This window comes from Lonchura striata, chromosome Z, assembly GCF_050655825.1.
Source record: "Lonchura striata isolate lonStrDom1 chromosome Z, ASM5065582v1, whole genome shotgun sequence".
Classification (NCBI taxonomy): Eukaryota; Metazoa; Chordata; class Aves; order Passeriformes; family Estrildidae; genus Lonchura; species Lonchura striata.
In genome coordinates, this window is record NC_140740.1 from 26,353,601 (window position 1) to 26,376,264 (window position 22,664).

A 22,664-nucleotide genomic window follows, 5' to 3' on the forward strand; every position below is an offset into this window, starting at 1 on the left:
ACTTGGGTGGTGTTTGCTGAAACATGGGAAAGACAAAGGTGAAAATAGTGGGTGGACTTAGACCTTACCCTGTACCTTCAGACTGCAAATGCTTTCCTTTAGAAGTTGACAAAAATGTATCAGTTTTAGCTGAGGGGTCAAGAAATATAATCTGGAAAGTCATAAAAGGAATTAACAAAATAAGCAAAACATTTAGAAACTAATTCTCCATGCAACTATGTGCTTTCTACAGGACCAAAATGTTATGTTATGTGTGAGTAGCCATTTTTAAAAAGCACTATTGTTGCCTCTTCTAAAGAAAGGACTCCCATTTTCTCTTCCAAAAAATTCAAAATTCTCAAATTTTGAGAGATCAGCAGGACTTGGTCATGTGGTGGCATTTCACTGTAAGCCATCTTGTACATGCTGATTTTCAAAATTTCTTTTTGGTAACAATTTCTGCCCTGGGTATTCAGCAAAGTTAACCAAGGTCTCTGTTTTAGAGCAAATGACCCACAAAACATGCCCATCTACATTGTTTTGGAGAAGTGGAGGTTGATGATTACTTACTCATGGATGGAGCACTGTTAAGTGGAGTCTGACCTCAGGGCAATATAGGTTACCAATTAATTTTGATTAGGTGTGGATTTGCAGTAAGTCAGCATTTTTTAATTTTACCTGGATCCAAGTGAAAAGCTTGAATTCTACTTTTAAAGGTCAAGGTGTGATTTTTAATCCTATTATTAAATTAAAGAAAAATAAAAATCAGTTCTCAGGGCCTGTTGAGAAATATACCTATTTTTGCCATTGTAATTAATATTTAGAAGCTTCTTGAAAAAAGTCAAAACCTATGCAAGCAAGAAGAATTAGTATTTTGTTTATAATTTTTTTTAATCAAAAGGTGAAGTGTAAGAACTACTTAAAGTTTACCCCTTTCTGGCCACTCCTGGAAAAATGAAGAGAGCTTTCATCTGCCCTTTAAATTTATTCTTTCCCTGAAAAGGTAATAAATTATACTGAAGTCAGGGGAAAAGACTTTTATTAAACAAGGCCTCATTTTCATCATACTTAAAGGAATGTATTTACTAGAGACATTTTTCTCTCTCAAGAATAAAATAAAATAAAACCACATTCCTGTCTTGGGAAATGATGGAAGGTCCTCAAAGTGCATTTTCAAAGGATTCTGAATGAAAAGAAATAATTCTGATTCTTAACTGAAGGGAGAAAGAAGAAGAAAACTTCTAAATGGATTCCCCAGCGCAAAGCATTGAATGCCGTAGGGATACCTGGAATACTTTAGAGAAAAGACAATTACTACAGATGTATCAGCTTTAATTGTGGATGCAATAACATTAACTGAGTCAGTGAAGAAATTAAATAAAACATTTAGCATGAGACTTTCTACACATCCAGACATACTCTGGGTTCAGAGAGAGTTGCCTGGATACAAAGCATCAGTATCTTCTGCTTCATCAAGTGGAGCTTGCATGGGCTTCTTTTGGAAAAGAAAGCTACTTATGAAGTTTACCACCCAAACAAACTGACCACACTCTCATTTCCAGATCCTGTGCTTCCTTATTATTTTTCCTTTCAGCATTCTCACTGGAAGAGATTTGGTTTGGGACTGCTAGAAAAAATTCAAGAAGATCCACCAGAATTCATTTGCTGGACTATAAATGACAATAAAAATGAACAGTGACTGATATTTTGAGACAGAACACACATAGTACTGCTTTTACCAGCAGCATGAAATATTTCAAGCTATCAAGAAAAATCCTTCAAAGGGTGTTAACTTTAAAACACACTACAATCACTGCATAACTACATAAATAATGTACATATATCCTTGGCAAGTTTTCATGCCTCCATTATTTTAACCAGAAAAATCAAACCGAACTGATTTTTAACAATTCTTTGTGGAAATTTGTCTTCCTGTTAGAAAACAGTGCTAGACCTGTCTAATATAGCAATCAAGCTGTATTTATTAAGAAAATACAATACAGATATTTACATTTACAAACATAAAAATATTAGTACACTTGTATGAATCACTGACTAAAAGTTAAAGTTCTTGTTATTAAATCAAATGATTTCACAATTAAACCTTCTAACAAATATATGCAAAATTATGAAGACTTTTATTCTCCTTCATCTACTGATAAGCTATAAGCATGCTGTTACTCAAGTCAATACTAAAATGTCATTAAGATGCAGGGGAAATTAAAAATTAAGGGGAAATAAAAAAATACAACTACAAAACCAAGAGGATAATACATAATACACAATAAGTGGAAATGGCAAGGCCTGGAAACCACTGTCTCCCTAAACTGTATTTTTCCCACAAGGAAGCTTTTGAGGAGCAATCAGAATTACTCCTAAGGCAGAGGGAGCAGAGGGAGCAATCCAAGTCAGCCAAAATCCAGAAGGATAGATACTGTGTGCTATAAATAATAGTTTTAATCAAGATTTCACTTGGTGATACAGCTTGAAAGTACTGCTGTCACATTGCATCTCTGAAAGCATTTTACAAACCTTTGCTCTCCATACTGTGAAACAAGATTTTATCCTTTAAATTTATGAGCTCTCCATTTAAGCTACAGTCATCACCAACAATTTCCCAGTTTACTTGACTGCAGGGTTAAATTCACAGTTTATGCACATTTAAAATATACTGATCTAAAAACACTGGGACTACACATAACTGCAACCCGCGTGCTAGAACAGAAAGTCATTGATGCTCAGACTTGTATTGCCTGCACCAAGTACAGAGATTATTGCCCTGTTTTTCTGTCAGGATTAAATCAACACACAAGTGACATTTCTGTGATGTGGGGGTCAGGCAGGGTTGGTGACTCTGAACTGGCCCCCTGTGCAGACCACAGGGTAACACAGTATTTATGGCTTCACACTGCACTACTTCCAGGCAAGAAGCTGTGAAAAATGCTGCTCTCATCTGAACAGCATGATGTTACTGCCCAGCCCAACTCTCTATGGAAAATGCAATAATTACAAGGAAAAACACCTGACTGGATGTTGCTCTTTTCCTCATGAGGCCACTGCTACCTGGTGGAAGAATATCCCCAAGCTAAGACAACATCATCAATTTCAATCATCTTCGGAAAAATGCTGCAAAGCTCATCTCTTTCAACGGCAGCAGGACTCCTCAAGGAGGAGGCAAATAGGTTGTCTCACAGTCACTGGGCTCAGAGTTAAACCCTGTCTTCTCCAAAAGATCATCTTACAAGCTGCATTGTTCTAAGAGGGCTGATGCTTCCATGGGCAGAGAAGGTCTGTCAAAGTTTGAGTGATACCATCAACAAGCTCTATCTAGACATTATCATCTTCATCTCAGCCCAGGACCACAGCCTTGGTAACTGATGAAATGTATTTCCTATTGTTTAAGTATTAAGGCAAACAAAGATAAACCATTCCAGTTAATTAACTGATGCTGCATGAGGGATATGGAAATAAAGATATGCCTCTGTCAAAACACCATGTGCTGTCAGTCAGGCTGTGGCATTATTTCATAGTCTTTTTATATTCTTCTGATAAACAAGTGCTTTTACTGCACAAGAAGGAAAAGGGAGTGAAGTGCAGACTGCATGTCAAAACAACCATTCAGAAAAGTTAGTTACCAATAATGTACTTTATTTGCTTCAACAGTGTAGCTAGAGCATATATGAACACTCTTGTGCATTAACAGTTTTTTGCTGTTTTCCAACCCTATTTGGTACCTAGATGTGAAATAAAAGCTACAAAAGTACAAAAATAAATCTCATGCAACTCATAACTGCTGCAGAGAGGACAGGAAAAATGCTGTTGCTGAGCAGTTCTACCCTTCCAGATGTTTATACTGAACTTCCAGATGTTTTTCTTACATTTATTTCTTCATTATAATAAGTAAAGAATTGTCTTCAAACACAGTGAGGCTCCTTTAAATCAAAATTTATACAAACTCAAAGTTTATACAAGGAGAACCTTCACCTTTTTTATCTGTGCCCATATTAGTTTCCCAATATGTCAGAGTAAACCACATTCCTGCAAACAAAGTGGATGATTCTACAGGCAGGAAAGTCCTAAGTGTCTTTTTACTTCCCAGGAACAAAAAGTGTAAACAATTCTGAATTCATTGTTTGGTCTTCCTGCATCCTGGGGGCTAGCTGTGGTTCTTGGCTCAATAGGCATGCCTAATTTTGGCCAAACAACATTGAGAACTCACCCAACATAGAGGGCTAATCTTCAAGATTAGTAAAATACAAATAAGAAGGGTTGTTGGTATCGTGCTTATTTGAAATTCAGTTATAAACCCTCAATATCACAATCTCACAGTCTAAATTCTAAATAAAGAGGAATGACCAAAGATGCATATGGAGGTATGTGGCAGAGTTATCCACACCATAAAAACGAGATGTGACAAATTAGGACGGATATTTATTTAATCAGCATTTAGGCAAGAGAAATACAGGCTAACTTTCCACCTGTAACATTCTAAGCCAGTACTTCTCTACAAATATAGTTATACACCTGAAAATACCTGAAAGACCCTAGCCTTTCATGACTGATTCCAGGCCAAGGAAATCCAGACCAGAGCTAGTTTATCCAGACCTGGCCTCTGAAATCCTTAATTTGGTACTTTCACTACTTCTTAAAACAATAGTTAGATACTGTCATCCATTTTTGGGCCAAACGTACAACCAGCCCAGACAAATACTTTCAGAGTCTAACTATGATCCCCAGCAAAAAAAGCAGTTTAGCTTTTTCTTTAAATGTAACATGAGAAAAAGTGGAGAACTGAAGAGAGGATGCCAAGTTTCAGCTGATGTATCTGCTCAGTTTCTGCCTGTTCCCTGATTGCTCATTTAAAGGGAACACATGGTGGTGGTGAAAGGCAAAGTGTCAGTGAGCTGCAAGCCAAACCAGACATGATTTTATGGCTGTGTGCAGTACACAGATCAGTCCTTCCTTAGTTCCAATGCAAAGGAAAGGCATGGCTTAGAGAAAGAGCTTTATGTTCCTTGTTACTTTTGAAAGCTCTCAAAAGCAGCCTTGTTAAAAGAAAAGGCTCAGCTATGAAATCATTTCCTTCTGTTTAAACTATTCTACTCGAGGAAAAAAACAAGAGGGCATGGAAAAAAAAAAATAAATCTGTTCTCTGCTTTTGACTTGTTCCTAGGATTCAGCATCCCACCCGCTCTGTGGGATGACGCAGTGTGCCAGATCCTGACCGCTCCAGTCAGTGCGTCAAGCAGCCAGAGCCCTCCCCACACAATCACCCTCTTGTCAGAGGCAGCTGGCACCCTCCCCGCACACGCTGACAGCATCACTGCCTGGAGGACTGCACCCCTTTGGGGCAGCTCTTCTCCTCTTGGAGCAAGGCAGCAAGGCATGAGGAGGGCCAGCTGTGTCAGGCAGCTAACAAACAAGAAGCTCTTGTGCTATTGCCTCCCCCTCCTGCCCCCAAAACACAGTGAGAATGCAGACAGGGGAAAAGATGCTCTTCTGCTTGCAGCAGCAGCATGGCTTTGCCTGGGATTACAGCCAGCAGGACAACTCCAGGACACCCGTTTATGGAAGTTTAAAAGTCAAATGAACAATTCATTGCCGCCCAATTCACAGTGGGGTTACTTACGGCTGAGCAGCATTTTAACAAAGATTCTAAAATGAGGAATGATTTGCCTCCCTCTGCCAATGCTCACAGGTTTACCCAGAGCCCCAGTTCTGTTTTCATTTCAATCCCAGGACACCCTACCTCTCCTCCAAAATGCAATGTCTTCTCCTGTGTAAAGTAGGCTGACACAAATCAGTTCCCTTCCCCACTTGACTGTGGGGAAAGAGAGGAGGGAGAGGCATCTTCAGATTAAACTAATCTCCTTCCCAGCTTCACTTCCTGCAAAAAGTTGGTTTCGGCCTCAAACCAATGTATTGAATAATGCATTATTATCCTAATCTGCATCATTAAGAAAGGCAAGGGTTCTTTTCCTCCATGTTTTTGAGGTTCACTGATGCAGAAAAAGCCAGATAACATGAGATAAATGTTCAGCAAATTGATCCATGCAGACTAACACACTCACCTTTTCTGCCCTTCCCAAGCTCCAGTAGATAAATTTGAAGCACTATCTTTTCAAGAAGGCACTCAGGAGGTATGACCCTTTAAATTAAGTCTTCTGCTTAAGAAAACTTTAAGCCAGACTTAAAACTAGACTGCAAACAGTGATAGAGCACCACCACACCAGCCTGATCAACACGCTGACCACACTGTTTGCTTGAGAGATACCTACTGATATCTGAGATATCTGCTGCCCAGAAGTGCTTTGAAGTGATGCTTAGCTTTTCTTTTTTACAATCACAAAACTATCCTCACCTGAAGTGCAAATTCAGCAATATGGGATGGTACTCCCCAGCTGATGGCAACTAATGAAAATTTCTCATGGTGTACATAGCAGTCTGGTAACACCTTGATGCACAAATATTTAACTCCCCCAAAGTCTCTGTGGTTACCTCAAAGTCTAATTCTTGACTTCAGTCTATTATTTATTTATTTATTTATTAAATTAAAAGAATTTACACAACAAACTCACAGGTGTTTCCCAACCATCTTTATCTTGCAACTGTGCCTCCCAGGTGGTAAGGAGGTGAAAGCGCTGCTGCTTCTTTACACTACAGGCCTATGACTGACCTCCTCTTGCTTTCGTCTACAAACCACATTGCTTAGGGAAAAAACCAAACTCAACCAAAACCCAAACCCTTTGCAAAATAATACCAAGGTGGGAGTTGCAAAAATGACAAAGAGTGTCACAACTTACGAGCATTTTTGTTTCCTTTGAACAGATTTAATAAAATAATAAGTTATCTTTTTCTGTAAATGGTATTTTATGCAGATTAGAAGAGATACTTAAGTACAGTGTGTGCAAAACACTGAATGAAGTGCAGCAGTAACAAGAAATAAGATCCTGTTTAAATTTTGAAGAAAGCTTGAACACGTGCCACATGCAGTCCTGAAAAATCCCACCTTTATGAGGAATCAGAGGTATTACTAAACTATATGTGCAGGTATACTGAATTCATCTTCAGTTTAGCTAATGCCCCTTACCCCCTGGAGTTGTTTCACTCTTTTTAAAACAATACCTGAAAAATTATACTTATTAGAGAAAAAAAGGTCACTTTACGTTCTCTGTACACCACTGCTGTTGTGGCCACAGTGAGTGGCCTGTACATCTTCCCTCTGACCTCTTCTCACAGGAGAAGAATCCTTCCTGCTGCATACACATGCCTCTAGTACCTTACATACTTGGGATTAGCTGACATTTGCTATTTTTTCAGTGACTGTTTATTGCTACAACTCTACATTGCATTGGTAGAAGCGCCTACTATTTTCCATCCAATTTTTGTAGTAGCTGTTTTTGGAGTCTTTTGCCTTTTTTTTTTTTTTTTTTTTTTGTTAAATCTGAACCAGTTTTTCACCTCATAGGAAATACTGTATAAACAATAATGTCTTCAGGATGGAAAACTGAGAACTGTTTCCTAAAAGAGGACTGCAAAACCCAAATTTTCTTTGTATTCTTAACCTCATCTTGCTTTCTGCCATGAGAATCATGGAGATGGGAATGGACAGATTTTTGAATCACCAGGAGATCAGGAGAGATTTCACCAACGACTACAGGTTTCACCAATCTTGGAAAACTCATAAAACTTCTTTCCCTGAAGGGAGGAACAGGATGTGGAGGAATACATCTTGTCAATGGTTTGACAGGTTTGTTAACTGCACAATTCATATTCTGGTTAAAAAGCAAATCACTAGGTCAGAGTACAACATGTAAATTCTGAAACTAAAAAGTGAGTTGACACAGTGACTCACACTGAATCTCTGACACCATTCTGCCACGTTTGTTATAGAAAGCTCAAGTCACAGCATAAACCTATGGGAACCATAATGTCAAGGAGAAAAATGGGGCTAAGTTTTGGGCTTTGTGGACTGCCTAGCAATTGTATTTATGAACTGTTAGGACCACCATCTGATGCAACAGGGTACTGGGATAACTGGAGATCCATGTACTGTACTGGAAGACCTAATACGTGAGAACACATATTGGGACAAGGAGACAACCTACACTATCCTCGCTGCCTTCAGCTCACTATCATCTGCAGGGACAAAGAACATAACAAACAGCAAAGAAGATCAACAGGGAGCAGTACTCAGCCTTTAGGCTGTGCTTCTGCATAAGGAAACTGGAAGCCCTAAACAAAACCCAAGTAAGCTCTTCACAAAATTACAATAACCCCCTGAATCCAAAATGTGTTATTGTATTGCCCTCATGCTGAGCTCTGAAGCCTACGCACCTCCTGAGCAGTGTGCTGAAGCACAGCAGTATCTCATATGCTACATTCCTGTATTAGCAAATGTACCAAACACTATAGAACTGGGTACATGCAGTCCTGCTTAACACACAATCTTTTTGTCAATAGCTTGTAGTTCCTGACTGTTCTCCACATACTGGAATTTCACATGAATACACACAACACCTTTTGGGTGGCAAAAAGGAGACAACAGATACTTCAGTGGAATACCGAACCTTCCCTGTACTATTTTAAGTCATTTGGCATCTTCAAAGGCAAAAGGACAAACATTATATAATAGGTTACTAGAAAAGATTTTAAGTATGTGTTGCTGCAAAAAACCACCACATTACATCTGGATTTCATGTTACAGGGCTGAGTGACCAAGTCACATCAACTTCCATAAAAAAGCTTGATAGTCCGAGTGGTCACAGTAGTGAACTCTGAGTGTTCTTATTGTCTGCACCTCTTCCAGTGTCTTCCAAATTCTGATGACCCCCAGGAGCTGGCTATGCATTACTGAAGTCACCTTATAAGAAACAGCGCAGGGTAACAAGGTGGGAAAAGTAAGCACTTACCGAGCACAATGACCACAGTCTTCAGGAGGCTCATCATGGTGTCCCGATTCCTGCGGGGTCCAGAACTGTGTCTGGACATTCTCATAGTCCTTTGGCGAACGTACCCAAAGATGTGAGCATATAGGACCACCATGACCACAAAAGTGACCAGGTTGAAAATAGCCCAGAAGACCAGGTAGGAGTCACTATAGAGAGGTGCCATGTTGGAGCAGTGGGTGATATCACAAATACAGTTCCATCCGACACTCGGTATGGCACCCATGACGATGGCCATAGTCCAGATAACAACAATGACAACGACCACTCGGCGGTTGCTCATCCGAGTGTGCAGCTGCATTCGGAAAACCGTAATGTGCCGCTCAATAGCGATGGCCAACAAATTGGCTACAGAGGCTGTCAGACTGGTATCAATGAGACCCTGACGGAGAAGCCAGGTGCTTACAGTCAGTCTTCTAGTGTTGGGTCCTGTATTGAACATTAAGTAAAAGTAGGCCAGCCCTGCAAAAAAGTCCGCAGCAGCTAAGTTGGCCATTAAGTAATAAATAGGAAAGTGGAATCGGCGATTGACATAAATAGCCACCATAACCAAGAGGTTGGCCAGCATTATGAAGATGCAGACGGTAATCCCCAGTCCCATTACAAGCTTGCTGACTGTGTTCCATTCAGTGGCTAGATATTTTCCACTTCGGTTATAAAAGAAGGCAATGGTTTCATTGTAGTAGCACTGTGGTTCACTCATGGCTGTGGACTGAAAGAAGAGAGAAAGAGAGAGAAAAAAAACCCAGAATGACATCAGAACTGAAAACATATGATTGCCTTCATGGCTAAGACATGCACACAGAGTGGGGAGGGGGACAGGAAAGGAACATGCTTCAGAACAAATTTATTGTTTCAGACCAAATGGCATTCCACAACTCACAAACAATTGCTCTGAGGAATCTAGTAACAACAACCAGATTAGAAACAACCAGAAATGGTTCAATCTGCTCTGAGAGACAGTATGATTTCTGATGTAGCTGTAAGTTGCATAGAAAACAAGCTTCTGGCCAAGCAGATCTGCTGAGAGATTCTGTTAAAGGCATGCAACTCAGAATTAAGAAAAATTAACTCTGCTAGACACCTTATTTATGTTATCAGTGCACAGAACTGTTGTTTGACTGTAGTGAAAGAATAGTCCTTCAAAGAGGAGGAAATGTGCATTACATTTCCAAGCAGGTTTTAACTCATTCCATTTTCCACCATGGGTATTCCTTCTTGTCCTGCCTTAAAATGTGGGAAGAACACCCTAATTAAAAATTGCCAGTATATTTTGAGGGATAACGTATGTCCATAAAAAGTGCTTTTATGTGCAATAAAGGAAGCATGACATAGCATTTCTATGAGCACCATCCACATTTCTAGAAATGGTTTAAAATACACAATGCTTTTAACTATAACTCACCAAACTGACTTATTCCAATTTGAAATAGGAGTGAGCCAAGAAATAAGAAAAGAAATGTTTGGCTTAACTATTGTTAAAAGCATCCAACTTATTTCCTGCATTAACTATTGTTGTGGCTACATCAGAGAACACATGATTAATTTTTTTTGCAGAGTACTCCACAGAGAACAGTTAGGGGGGCAACAAACCAGCCCATATTCCACTGGAATGTGGAAATTCTGGATAAAACTGTTGGCTTATAAGAAAATGCCTAATGAGTTTCCTTTTCCAGTTCCATTCGGTTACTCAAGGTGCAATTCCCAAAGGCAAACCTTAAGAAAAGAAACTCCTCTGCATAACATCCTGGTTCCTTGTTTAGCATGGGTAAACAACAAAGATGTAAAAATAATAATTTAAAAAATCAAACCAAGAAACACATGTCAGCGAAGTCTCTTTTGATAAGATCTGCCTTTGTCTCTCTGCTTTTATTGCTTTGGAACTCTTATTAACTAAATTTGAATTTTTACAAAAACAGGACCAGTTCTAGCAATGCAGGTAAGAAGCCCAATGAAGGAACAGTTCAACAACACTTAAAGATGGTAATTTCTTCCCCTTAAAACATACAAAGTTAACCACAGGTTTTGGACAGCTCCAGTTACTCTGCAGGAAGTGCTACGGCTAAACTAACCCTCTTGTTGAAAACAAAAACGTACAGAATTGGGAAACAAAATTTGTAACTTGACTCAAGTGAAAATAGTGTCTGATAAAGATCTCCTTAGAATTACCCAAAGCTGTTGCTGTTTCTTTTCATTTCTACATTTGTCAATGCAATTAAGCCAATTCCAATAAAGCAATATACAAAACTTTCCACCTATATCCCAAATGGACTACATGATGTTTAAAATTACGTTAAAGAAAAAGGCATTTTAAGAAAGATTTTACCTCCAGCCTAAACATTGACCAGAAACATTTGCAGTCCCAGGATAATAAAAAGTGAAATAGTGTTTCTCAGCACAGTGAGTATAATATTTTTATTGCTTCTCTAGGATATATCAGCCCTTGGGTTTGAAGCCTTTTAGCCTTAATTATTTAAGAAATTTTGGAAGTTCTCATGTAGGATTTGTTGCATATAAAAAATATTTATAAGGAACGTTTAGCAAAAGGAGACCTAGGTACAAGACATCTGGCTTTAATTCTTTGGTTAAAGACCTTGTGAGGGAGAGAGGAAGTCACATGAATGAATTAGTGGCCCTTATGAAAGTTTGCCAACATCTGCATTAATTATGTAATGCACAGGATCTTTAGTCTCTGTAGGAATATCTGGAGGCAGGACCTAGCGGATATTTGTGATATTTAATAAATTCTCTTTGCCTGTGTATTTGTCACTTTTTTTTTCTTTCAGATGTCTGCTGCCCACATGTAATGATTGCCACTCTGCTGTTGCTCCTATGGAATGAGGCCTTTTACCCCTGGAAAAAACATATATTTTTTATTCAGAAATTTAAAATGTGGCCAGTATTATGCTTTTACTTTCTTTTTCTTTCTTTTTTTTCTTGGTATTTTTGTTTTGCACATGGGCTTAAAATGTGAATTATTCCATGATTGTGCAATATTCTCTCCTACCTTTTTGTTTGAAATCTGAAACAAAATATGAAAAAAAATGACTTAATCATGAAATGCCAAGCCAAGATGGAATGTATGTACACACATAACAGTATGTAAAATGCTACAGAGCCAGACTTGTTCAATTTAAAAGTCTGACAGCACTTGAGCAATCTCAGAGAAGTTAGCATGAAGCTCACTTGCTGCTTCTCTCATTTTGAAGACAGACAAAATGTTGTGTTCATGTAAGGGATTTTGGAGAAGTTTTATTTTTAAGGCTTTCTAATCTAAAACCTGGGACCTTCTGCAAAAGTAATCTTTTCATGCCCTGCAAGCCCCCTCCCTCCCCGCCCCCACCAAGGGAAAGAAGAGAAGAAGATGAGAGAATTTGCTGGCAAAAGTTCCAGCAGGGAACTTCCAGATGATCAGCTTTCTTGGATGCCATGGTATATCTTAAAGGAAGGTTCTGACCTCCCAGGTGACAAACATAAAAATCCTAAGGCATCACATTTAGCTGTGATGCTGACTGAGAAAGACCAAGCAGGAAACCAAGCAGGAGAGAAATGCACTTTATCTCTCAGTACTCAAAGTGTTAACATACCACAAAGGCATATGCAAGCAGGCAGACCCCATCCCCTCTCCTGCCTCTGCAGGAAAAGGGGCAGGGAAGTTTATATTTTAATTTCCTGAAGTTTCACTCAGAGTGTTTCACTGCCTGTGTAAGCCAGATGTGTGGTGCCCAGAGATTTACCTCATCCATTCAGTATATCTCAACAGAAGTTTAAAACAAACTGAGCTGCAAATTGCCCATGTTAACTAAACCTCTAGGATGCATCTATGTGGAAGAAGTAAACATTGAGTCATAAAACAGGACAGATAAAGGAAAATGCACTAAAAGTACGCTGAAAGCAAAGTCTTCTCTCACAGTATAAAGATGACCGAAGACACATTTGTCTCAAATCAAAGAAGAAAATCACAAGTACATAGAACTCAATTTCTTAATATCATGAGACATAGTTATAACTACAGCACAGTGCACACAGACCAGGAAATTTGGCACCAGGGCTTAATAAATAAAACTCACTCTTCTTCAGCAACTAATCATTCAATTAATCACCTTGGCACTGGCCTTTTCAGGCACTATTTGCCTGGTTGTCTCCTCTCCTCTTGTTGTATGGGATCACAGCACAAGGATGCCAGTGGGAACACAGGGAAGAAGAGCTCATGTAAGCTTTCCCACGTTTTGTGCCTGATTAATCTTGCTTCTGCACCACCTGTGCAACACACCCTAAAGAACAGGATGAGGATTTGGATCCACAGCAGCTTGACCATTGGATGTCCTTGGGAGAGCAGCCCATTACTGTCTGTCCCTCCTGGAGCAGAGACAGCAGTGAAGAACACAGTCTGCCTGGAGCAGAAGGCGAGAGGGGATCTCTGGATCCTGCCAGATCTGTGGTGAGTGACAGCTCACCTGGTGAGAGCTGCTCACCTGGTAAGGACTGTGTATGGAGCCATGCTTGGGGTGGAAAACAAACATCAAAAAGTTTTCAAATACCATTGCCTGATCCTGCCTAAACAAAGCATTAATTAGCACGAGCTGCCTGAGGGAAAGGTGATCAGTTTACAAACACCTCTGCAGTCTCAGGCTTTGGTGAGTTCCTTGATCCAGAAAACAAAAAAAAGGCAGGTCACTGTCTCCCCACTCCCAGTACCCATGGGTGTACCTATTTCTTGTTGAGAGAAGCTGAGAGGAACATTCTTTGAATACTAAGGCTGACTGTTACAGCACTTTTCAAACTTATAAGCTAACAAAAAAAAAAAAAAAAAAAAAATCCATATCCAGGAAATCTCTTAAAAATATCTTGACCCTAAACTCTCCAAACACACTCTGCTCCTCTCTTTTTTGTCTTTTGCTGAATTAACTTCCATATGACACTGTTTTCTTACCCAGAACACAGAGGCGATGAAAAGCAATTAATTGTTCTAATATTGGCGTGGTAAACTAAGACTATGAAACCATAATAACTGTTTTATATTTTTACATTTAGAGCAGCAGTAAATGGAAATCAGTGCCACTGCTTTTACCTTATGTAAATATCTTAAGTTTACCAACATACCAGAAGGAGTCAAGCTGAAAGACTTCAAGTTCAAAATTCCCAAAGAAGGATATAAATTAAGAATATCTTTAAAATAAGGATAAGCAAGTAAGTATAGGCATAATTGAATCAATATGTAAATACTTAATCAACCCACAAGTACTAAACATGGGGTTTACGAAAATAAAGTTGTAACAGATGAGGAAAAAAAATCCAATTAGCAAAAACAGTTTTCCATGACCTAATGAAAAACATAGACTACTTTTCAAACTGCAGAACATGAAAGAAAAGCTTTAAAATAAAGCCGAAAATATGTGTTTCCTTCAAAGATAAAAGCAGAAGTAAAAAAAAAAATCATGAAGTCACAAGACAAGGGTCCTGATTCATTATAGCCTCATGCACAGACATACTTTTTGTCTGCACAATGGAAGTAGGAAACCCTACCACCAGCATAGAATGGCTCCTCCTTTTCAGAATTGCATCTCTCAAAGTAACTATTCAACAGATTTAAAGATAAAGCTGTATAATAAGATGGAGTGGTTCTGTCACAGCAGGTTACTTCATTTCACTAGATTAATTTTGGCCTTCACAAAGCTGACAAGACAGGAGGAAATTAATCTGTCTGCAAGGGGATCCCTTTAATGCTATTAAAACATCCTAAAGCATAAAGTTACTTAAGGATCATGTGGCAAGAGCTAGTGCATCCAATAATTTTTAGGATGATTTTGTAGCAGAGTGTATTACTACAGAGTCTCAGAGCTGACCAATGTCCCAACTACTAGAAATGGTACTATAGTTTGTACCTGAAAATGCAGCTCAACATTCTAGGCACTCAGTGTATTAAAGAGACCCAGCCACCAGGAACAGTGAGAAAAGAGGCAGTTTTACTCTTGGAGGGTATAATTCACAAGTGACACAGATCTCATTTATTAACTACGATTATGACCTTCACAGATTGGCTATAAAATCAGTGAGGCTGTTGACCTTCCAAAATTCTGCAAGTAAAAGGAGATTTAAGAAATTAAAAGCTAGAATTATTTAAAAGAAGAATTGAAGACAAAAAGATAGAGTGACCTCATCTATCCACAACTTAGCCAACATTTCACACCCTGTTGTATTGTTGCTCCTTTTCCACAGACCCAGCATTTTCAGATGTGCTGTGTCCCTCACAAGTACTACATAAATGTTCATAGGGAAGTTTTCCAGTAGAGGAGGAAATGAAGACTGTTTCAATCAGAGCATAGTTGTACATCATCACACCCTCTCTCACAGTCCTAGAATGGTGCTTATATGTTGATTATTAAGAATTCGTTTTTTCTCTGCCACCCCTCATCTGTCTTCCCAACAGTGTAATGTGGAAATATTGCATAAATAAAGTAATTGGCTGTGGAGCAGGTAGACCATACTGAGCCCAAATTTGGTACATAAGCCCAAGTGTTCCAAAGTACAGAAAGGCCTTTTGCAAAACTCTTAAAACTTCCTTTCCTTTGGGGTAGCTTTCATGACAAGCTGAGCTTTACAAACACTAGCCAAACATGAGCACAGGCTCAACATTTTGTGGCTTTGTGGAAGACACAGGAAGACAATTATATTCCATCATGTCATTTAGTGACTGAAATATTCCACCTCTTAAGTCTTCAGAAAATGTCTTTGCCATGATGCTGATTGGGCTGCTCCACTTTCTTGCCCAGTTCATCCCCAGTTGCCCAGTTGCAAACCGCTGTGAGTTCTTGAATGCTGCTGTGAGGATGAGGGCAGTGCAGGATAGACCATTACTGAACATTAACCACCTTGGGAGGGGTTTTCTGGAGAGAGGTAAAGGACACAGAATTCCTATCTGTGCACTTCAAAAGCCAGAGGGGAAGCAGCCAGAGGGGAAAAAAATCTACACCTGTAACATCCCAAATGAGTTTCCATGCATAAATCATTAAATGATTTACAACGTGCATCCTTTAAGCCCTGTTAGTCAACCAAGCTAGGAGTTAAGTATTGGCTACAGCAGCTCAAAGATAGCAATTTTATGCTGAAAAACCATTGTTGGGCTACACTGGGACTGCTTCCAGCTCCAGGGCACACTCCCCATCACTCCTCACCAAGCAAACCAGCAAAGTGAGCACTTGGGAAAGTTTAGCCTACAAGCAAAATGCATAGCAAATTTCATTTTGAGACTGGAAATAGAGATTTACAGATGGAAATAAGAAGAATACTCTATGTTTACAATAAAGTACAGCAACCACATTTCTTTCATGAAATATACGTTAGAAAATTTGGGTTTCTTTTGCTTTGATATATTGAGGTATTTGTGAAATATATAAACAGAATATAGAAAAATCTGCTTCTCAGAGCTTTAGAAGCAATGGGGTCTCTAGAACTAACTCATTCACACTTTACTGAGCAGTTACCTTTAAGGCACTATTGGTCTACTTTAAACAAAACAGAGATGCATTTTGCACCTCCAGTAATCTTACCCAGAAAAATATATTTTTTTAAAAAGTGTGCTGGTATTTTCATTTCCCCTATGATGGCTGTAACTGGGTGGATATACTTCTAATCACAAATTGTTTTTTCCAGCCTCACCATTTCCTTTAGTTCTCCTGTTTGCTGTATTTACCACCACAAGAGGCCTGTTTTGGTAACAAGGCTGATTTGTTTACTCAGTTCAAGGGGGATCTACACACTTGTTGACTGCAGAAACTTGGGCACCAAATCCAAAATGCAAATTCTGTTGTACTTCTCTGGGGAAAGGGGTGACAGCAGCTGTGCCAGCTCACAGCAGCCTGTTCTCAAGCATATCATGATAAGGATAACCATTCTGTGGCAATGATAATTTAAATCTCGTCCACTCCAGTTCCAACAAAATGAGTAGAAAATAGAGATGTATTCAATGACACAGAGTGCAAGAAATGGTTTTTGGCTCTGGCCATGAAAGGCCATTCTAATGAAAACTGCTCTGGATTTCTCTTTGAAACAACTGCAAGGCAGCTATTTAAACATACTCATTTGCTCCCAGTATTTGGCTGGTAGGATCCACTGCTGGCAAAAGCAGAGAGAATGATGAATTTCTTTGTTTTCTTGTTTTAAGCATTTGTGAGGCACTGTCGGAAGTCCCTGGTTCATTAAGTAACTGGAGCTCAAATCATGACTTATTCAAAGCTTTTACTGCAGAATTCATCTCATGCCATTCACAAAGAGAGAAAATACTAATCACTTCAGAGAATGCTTTCATCAGTATGGGTCACCACTTGTGATGTTTCTTTTTGCAAACAGCAAAGCCCTCTGGGATGCTAAATGCTTCTTACAGAATTATTTAATGTTGTCAGATTAGTCAGGTTTCTATGAGATCAGTTTACTTATGCATATTTGAGGTATGAAGTCATAACATGTATACAAAATATCTCCAAATTAAAAATCATAAATTTCTGTTACATTTTATTTCGCTCTCTTTATGAACAGTACAGCTTAGCTAATCAGAAGTCACTAGATTGTGATTTATTGTGATTAATTTGAGATCTTTTCTGCCTTACAATGAAATGCTGTTGCAAAAAGCTAAAAGCATATTTGGGAATTTTTTTGCTTCATTGACTTCTTTGTTATTTTGTGAATGCTGTCCCCTAACTATTTTCTGTCTCAAATCACAGCTATGGACAGGTAAACTACCTTGAAACTTTACTTATCTTTTACCTTTACACATGACCAGGGTGCCTCTGCTCTTACTCACCACTTCTTGTGTCTGGTTAACAAGATACTGGGGGTAGAAAAGAAGGAAGATTTGAACAAATTAGTGCGGTGGGAGGGTATGAAGAAACATGACTACAGAAATGCATTGCTTTGATAGAGGGTTGTAGAGCAGCACCAGAAGCAGGTCCTATGTTGATGCAAGAATATTAAGACAGTATTAGTAATTTCATATCTGGTACCCAGAAGTGAGTTTCCAAAACTTTTTCAAAATGTGAGCCTTTTATTACCTGACTCAGAGAACAAATCTTGGGAACATCCATTTAGAGGATCCTGTTAATCCACTAAATGAACAGGAACTTCTCTTATTGTGGTGCCACAATGAGCAGCTGTAAGATTGAAGTCCAAGGCAAAAACCTATCAGAAGGTGCTCTGGCTTAAAAAAAAAGGTCCTGCTGAAGTCTCTGAGATTCTCTCCCAGGGGAAATAAGCTTGTTTGCCTGGTGAAGTTAAAGGACTGATGGCAAGCAGAGGAGTATTTATTACTGCAATGTGTAAACATGCATGCATATACATATATAGGTATGCAAGATAGGTAGTATTTACTTCTGAGTCTAAATTGACCAAATGTGAAAGAAGCCAACTATGCTGGCAATGCCAAAGGAAAGTTTAAAAATATGTATTAAAAAAAAAAAAAAGAAAATTAAAAGTAAAATCGAAAGCTCTTTTGCAAGTAAGATGCCGTCTAGCTCATGCAAAAGGCATGCAAGGTTATTTCCAAGTTTAAAAAAAAATCCTTCCTTAAAATACTAGTCTCTAAATTTCTTCTGCAGCACATTGTGGCACCTCCTCAATTTCAAAAAGCAAAATAATGTCCTCTGGGACAGGGGGAGAAAATTTAGTTGATGTTGTTTTCTAAACTGTATCCAAAAATTCATTCCAGACATGAAAAGCAAAAGTTGCCCATACAGTCCAAGTATGAAAAGTGTTTTACTTCAATATTTAATCTTGTAATTGTCTCTTTACATACATATCTCACTATGTCCTTGCCTGTTAAAAAGGTCTTCCTTACTCTCAGAAACATATAGATGGCTCCCAGTGGAGCTTGGGAGGAGACTTTTATATGACTTTTATCAACTATCATATCCACAATGATTTACTGAGATGTGGGAATTCATGTAATTAATCATTTAAGTCTTGTACAGATACCGATTCTGAGCCTACTTTTATAACATGAGCATGAGAGAATGGCATTTTTTCTACTATAATCCCCTACACTGAGGTACCAGTCTTTCTACTGCTTCTTGTTGTAATTTATTTTTGGCTCCCAAGTCAAATCTCATTGAAGCAGAGTTTCTAAAATTTGAGTGTGGAGGGAGACCTCTATATTACTAATTAATGACTAGAATCACCTATTCATTTCTAGTCTTTGGCCTAGTGATCTAAGTCCAGGCAGCAAAATCTCTCTGTAGGCCCAGGATATGTGTATTCAATACAACAGAAAGGTGACTATGCTGATCATCAAGTCCTTTACAACAGATAGCTTTTCTTTTGCTCATTCTCACATTATAGCTGCTCTTATTCTCCTTTTGAGAAGTCATTTGTCGTGAACAACAATCCTTAGATACACACAAATATGAAACATGCTGTCATCAAGCAAACTACATGAGTGAAATCTCCTTGGAATAGAGGCTGGTGGCAGGGTTCCCAATATGGTGAGGGCTGGCAAATTGACTATGTTGGACCACTGCCACAAACACACCACAGCAAGACCTACATACTCACCATGGTAGAGGCAATAGCTGTCTGGCTGGAAGCATGCTCTGTAAACCATTGCCACTCCTTGGAACACCATCTCAGGCCTTAAGAGACACATTTTGTAGTGACAAGGTACACCAGAAGGAATTGAATCAGGCAATGGAATTCATTTTCAAAATAACATCAGGAAGTCTTGGGCAAAGAAATATAGCATTGCATGGATATATCACGTCCCTTATCACTCATGAGCCTCTGGGAAGATTCAGAGGTATAATAGACTGCTGAAGACCATGTTAAGAACATTAGGTAATGGGGCATGGAATCACTGGGATGCAAATTTAACAGAAGCCATTTGGCTGGTATCTGCTGACTGCCTTTGTCCTACTCAAATAAAATCTCTTCACACTGTGGAAGGAGATATGTTCCCTGAAATACCTAAGGGAAGTAGCTGGGGAAGTCAGTATGGGTTTCTCCTAAACTAAGACAAATCCATTGTTCAGATTGTTTTTGCCCAAGGACCTAGGTGTACTTGGTGGGTAATGATTTGGTGGATTATGTGGAAGGATGGAAAGGCATGGTATGTGCCTCAAGAAGATATAATCCTGTAGGAAGAATATTCTGTTGTGTAAACTGTATGTTGCAGGAAGTAAAGTAGCAGGAGTGACATGAACTGATGAAGAATTAATTTTGTGAGGAGCAAGGAGAATGTGATGACAACCCAGTCCAGGCTGGTGTTGGTGCCCAGTGATCAAGTATATCACTTCCCCTGACCACTCATCCTGATGGACTGGAGATCTGGAGGGATGAAGGAAGCCCATGAAACAGAATAATAATAATATTTTTCTGTGAAACAGTAGGGGACAGTAGTTAATGAAAATGTATGTTTGGTAGAGAGATGGTTTAAGGATGTAGTTTAAGTTGTATGTGTGGGTAAGAAGGGGTTCCAGTCATGAGAAATAAATAAAAAGGAATAGTTAGAAGATACATTAATTATGTGGGATCTGAGTGTGACATAAATGGTATGGAATAAGGGGTGGAGATTATATTGAGTCTGGCTGAGCAGGAGCACATTTCCCCTTAACAGCCCCCACGTGCTGCTGCACTTTGCATTGATAATTCGAAAGGTGCTGATAACACACCAGCTGCTGCTCAGCTTTGACTATTGCTGAGCATCAGCACTGTGTCTCCAACATTCAAGGGGGCTGGGGGTGGGCAAGATCCTGGGAGGGGACACAACCAGGCCAGCTGACCCAAACTGACCAAAGCCTTATCCCATGGTATATGATGTCAGCTCAGATACAAAAGTGGAGGGAGGGCAGGAGGAGGAATGGGAGGCATTAGTTATTTTACACTATTTGTCTTCCAGAGTAGCCACTCCACATGCTGAAGCCCTGCTTCCCAGGAAGTGGCTGAGCATCACTCACCAATGGGAAGTAGAGATTGATTTATTTTTCCCTTTGCTTATATACACAGACACAAACTTTCACCTTTTTTTTTGCTTTAGTAAACTGCCTTACCTCAACCTTCAACTTGTTTTCCATATTTTCTCTTCCCTGTTCCACTGGGAAGGGGATTGATAGAACAGCTTGATGGGCAGCTGGTGCTCAGCCAAGGTCAACCCACTATATATACATAAAGAAGGCTGTGAAGAGGTAACCCACAAAGACAGGAGTGCAGATGTGTGGTGATGGCCTGCAGGAACCTTTCCCCAGCAAGGGAGAGGAGTCTGGCAGTAACTATGCAGCCTGGGACACAGGTATGAAGCATTCACCTCCTATGAGGTATTCTACTGTGCCATAAAGAGACAAAATCCTCTGGAACCTTAACAGAGACTCAAAAAGCAACAAAAATACATGTGAGGAAGAGTAGCACTAGGAAGTTTCTCAAAAGCAGATTTTGGATATAGCTCATAATCACATCACCCAGTAATGGACATGTTTTTTCCTAAATTCAGAGTCTAGGGATCTTTGAAATATGGTGCTTCTCAGTGCATATTGCTGAGAGCTATAGTCTCCTGAGCCAAAGAATCTAGAGCAAACAAGACTAACAAAAAATAATCAAAATAAATGTTCAATGTACAATTTTCTAATATGTACCTTACTTATTGTGGTGTCTTTTTCAGTAAAAGACACATCCTTAAATGTTTTAAGTTGTAACAGGCACTTGGGTCTCTGTGAAGTCAAAAGGACTTTGAAAATGCTTTTATGAAATGAAATCTTGACTGTTATGAGCATCTTCTTTTCTGCTTGTAGTTTTTACTTTGTCAGAATATTAGAGCACTTGGTGTTTAGCACATGAAGGTAAGAAATCACTTTTATACATGAGTCTGAAACACACTGTGGTTTCATGAAAGTAAGATTAGTGTGTTAGTAATAATAAATGTGTTATTAATTTTATTATTGCTTTTCACGTAAAACTTTTCTGTTAAGAACATAAACCTGAAATTTCATTTGCTATTATTCCAACTTATCCACATTACAGCCTCTATTTTGTATTTATTAAACACAGTAAAAATCAAGCTGTAGTACAGTGATCACCTACATGGAGTCAATAAAGATCACATTTTGCCATGCATTTTCTGCTACAAATAGTACTATAACAGAGCAATGTCATGTGTCAAAGTATAACAATACTCTTGGTAAGTGATGACTGTCCTTAATACAGTATTTCCAGAAAAATCCCCTGATGACTCAAAATGAGAGAGGAGAAAAAGCTAGGATTCAATGAGGAAATAAAAAAGGTTTAATCAGTTCACCTGCTAGAGTTTCATTGTGGTGTACTCACCTCAATCACCTCAGGTTGGGACATCATGGATGATGGCAGCAAATCAGTGGGGATATCCATGGTAGCTCAAAATGCCCCAGCTGCTTCCTTGCACTGTTCCTCTGTACCAGTAAGCTCTTGGTAGGAACACAGGAGCCCTTCCTCAGACTCTAGTCATACTGATATTTACTCCTAACAGGAAAGAAAAAAACCTGTTGAGAATAACAAGAAAACTGGGTAGGCAGTCAACACCCAAGATCCTGGGCTGCTGCAAAACCAGACCGACTTTGTAAAGCCCCACTTGCTGACATGACCACCTACAATAGATTTGCAGAAGTCTCAAAAGGTATACTGGAATTTGATCCAGAACAGGAAAAAAATTCACTTGACTACACAAACTAAACTCACACAAACTGAAATCAGCAAGAAGGCTAACACATAGACTGCTTTTCTTTTGCA

General features: G+C 39.0%; 1 protein-coding gene across 4 annotated transcripts in view; it reads right to left on the reverse strand.

Moving 5' to 3' along the window:
• Positions 1-22,664, reverse strand: part of LPAR1 (lysophosphatidic acid receptor 1) — a 67,652-nt gene that overhangs the window by 22,419 nt on the left and 22,569 nt on the right. For all 4 annotated transcript variants that reach the window (XM_021525009.3, XM_077790314.2, XM_085566200.1 and 1 more), the window contains 2 exons: positions 22,227-22,397; positions 8,892-9,639 (listed from right to left, as the gene is read on the reverse strand). In XM_021525009.3, the coding sequence (XP_021380684.1) occupies positions 8,892-9,639; positions 22,227-22,286 (808 nt within the window). In that variant the 5' untranslated portion in view covers positions 22,287-22,397. The remainder of the gene's footprint in view (positions 1-8,891; positions 9,640-22,226; positions 22,398-22,664) is intronic.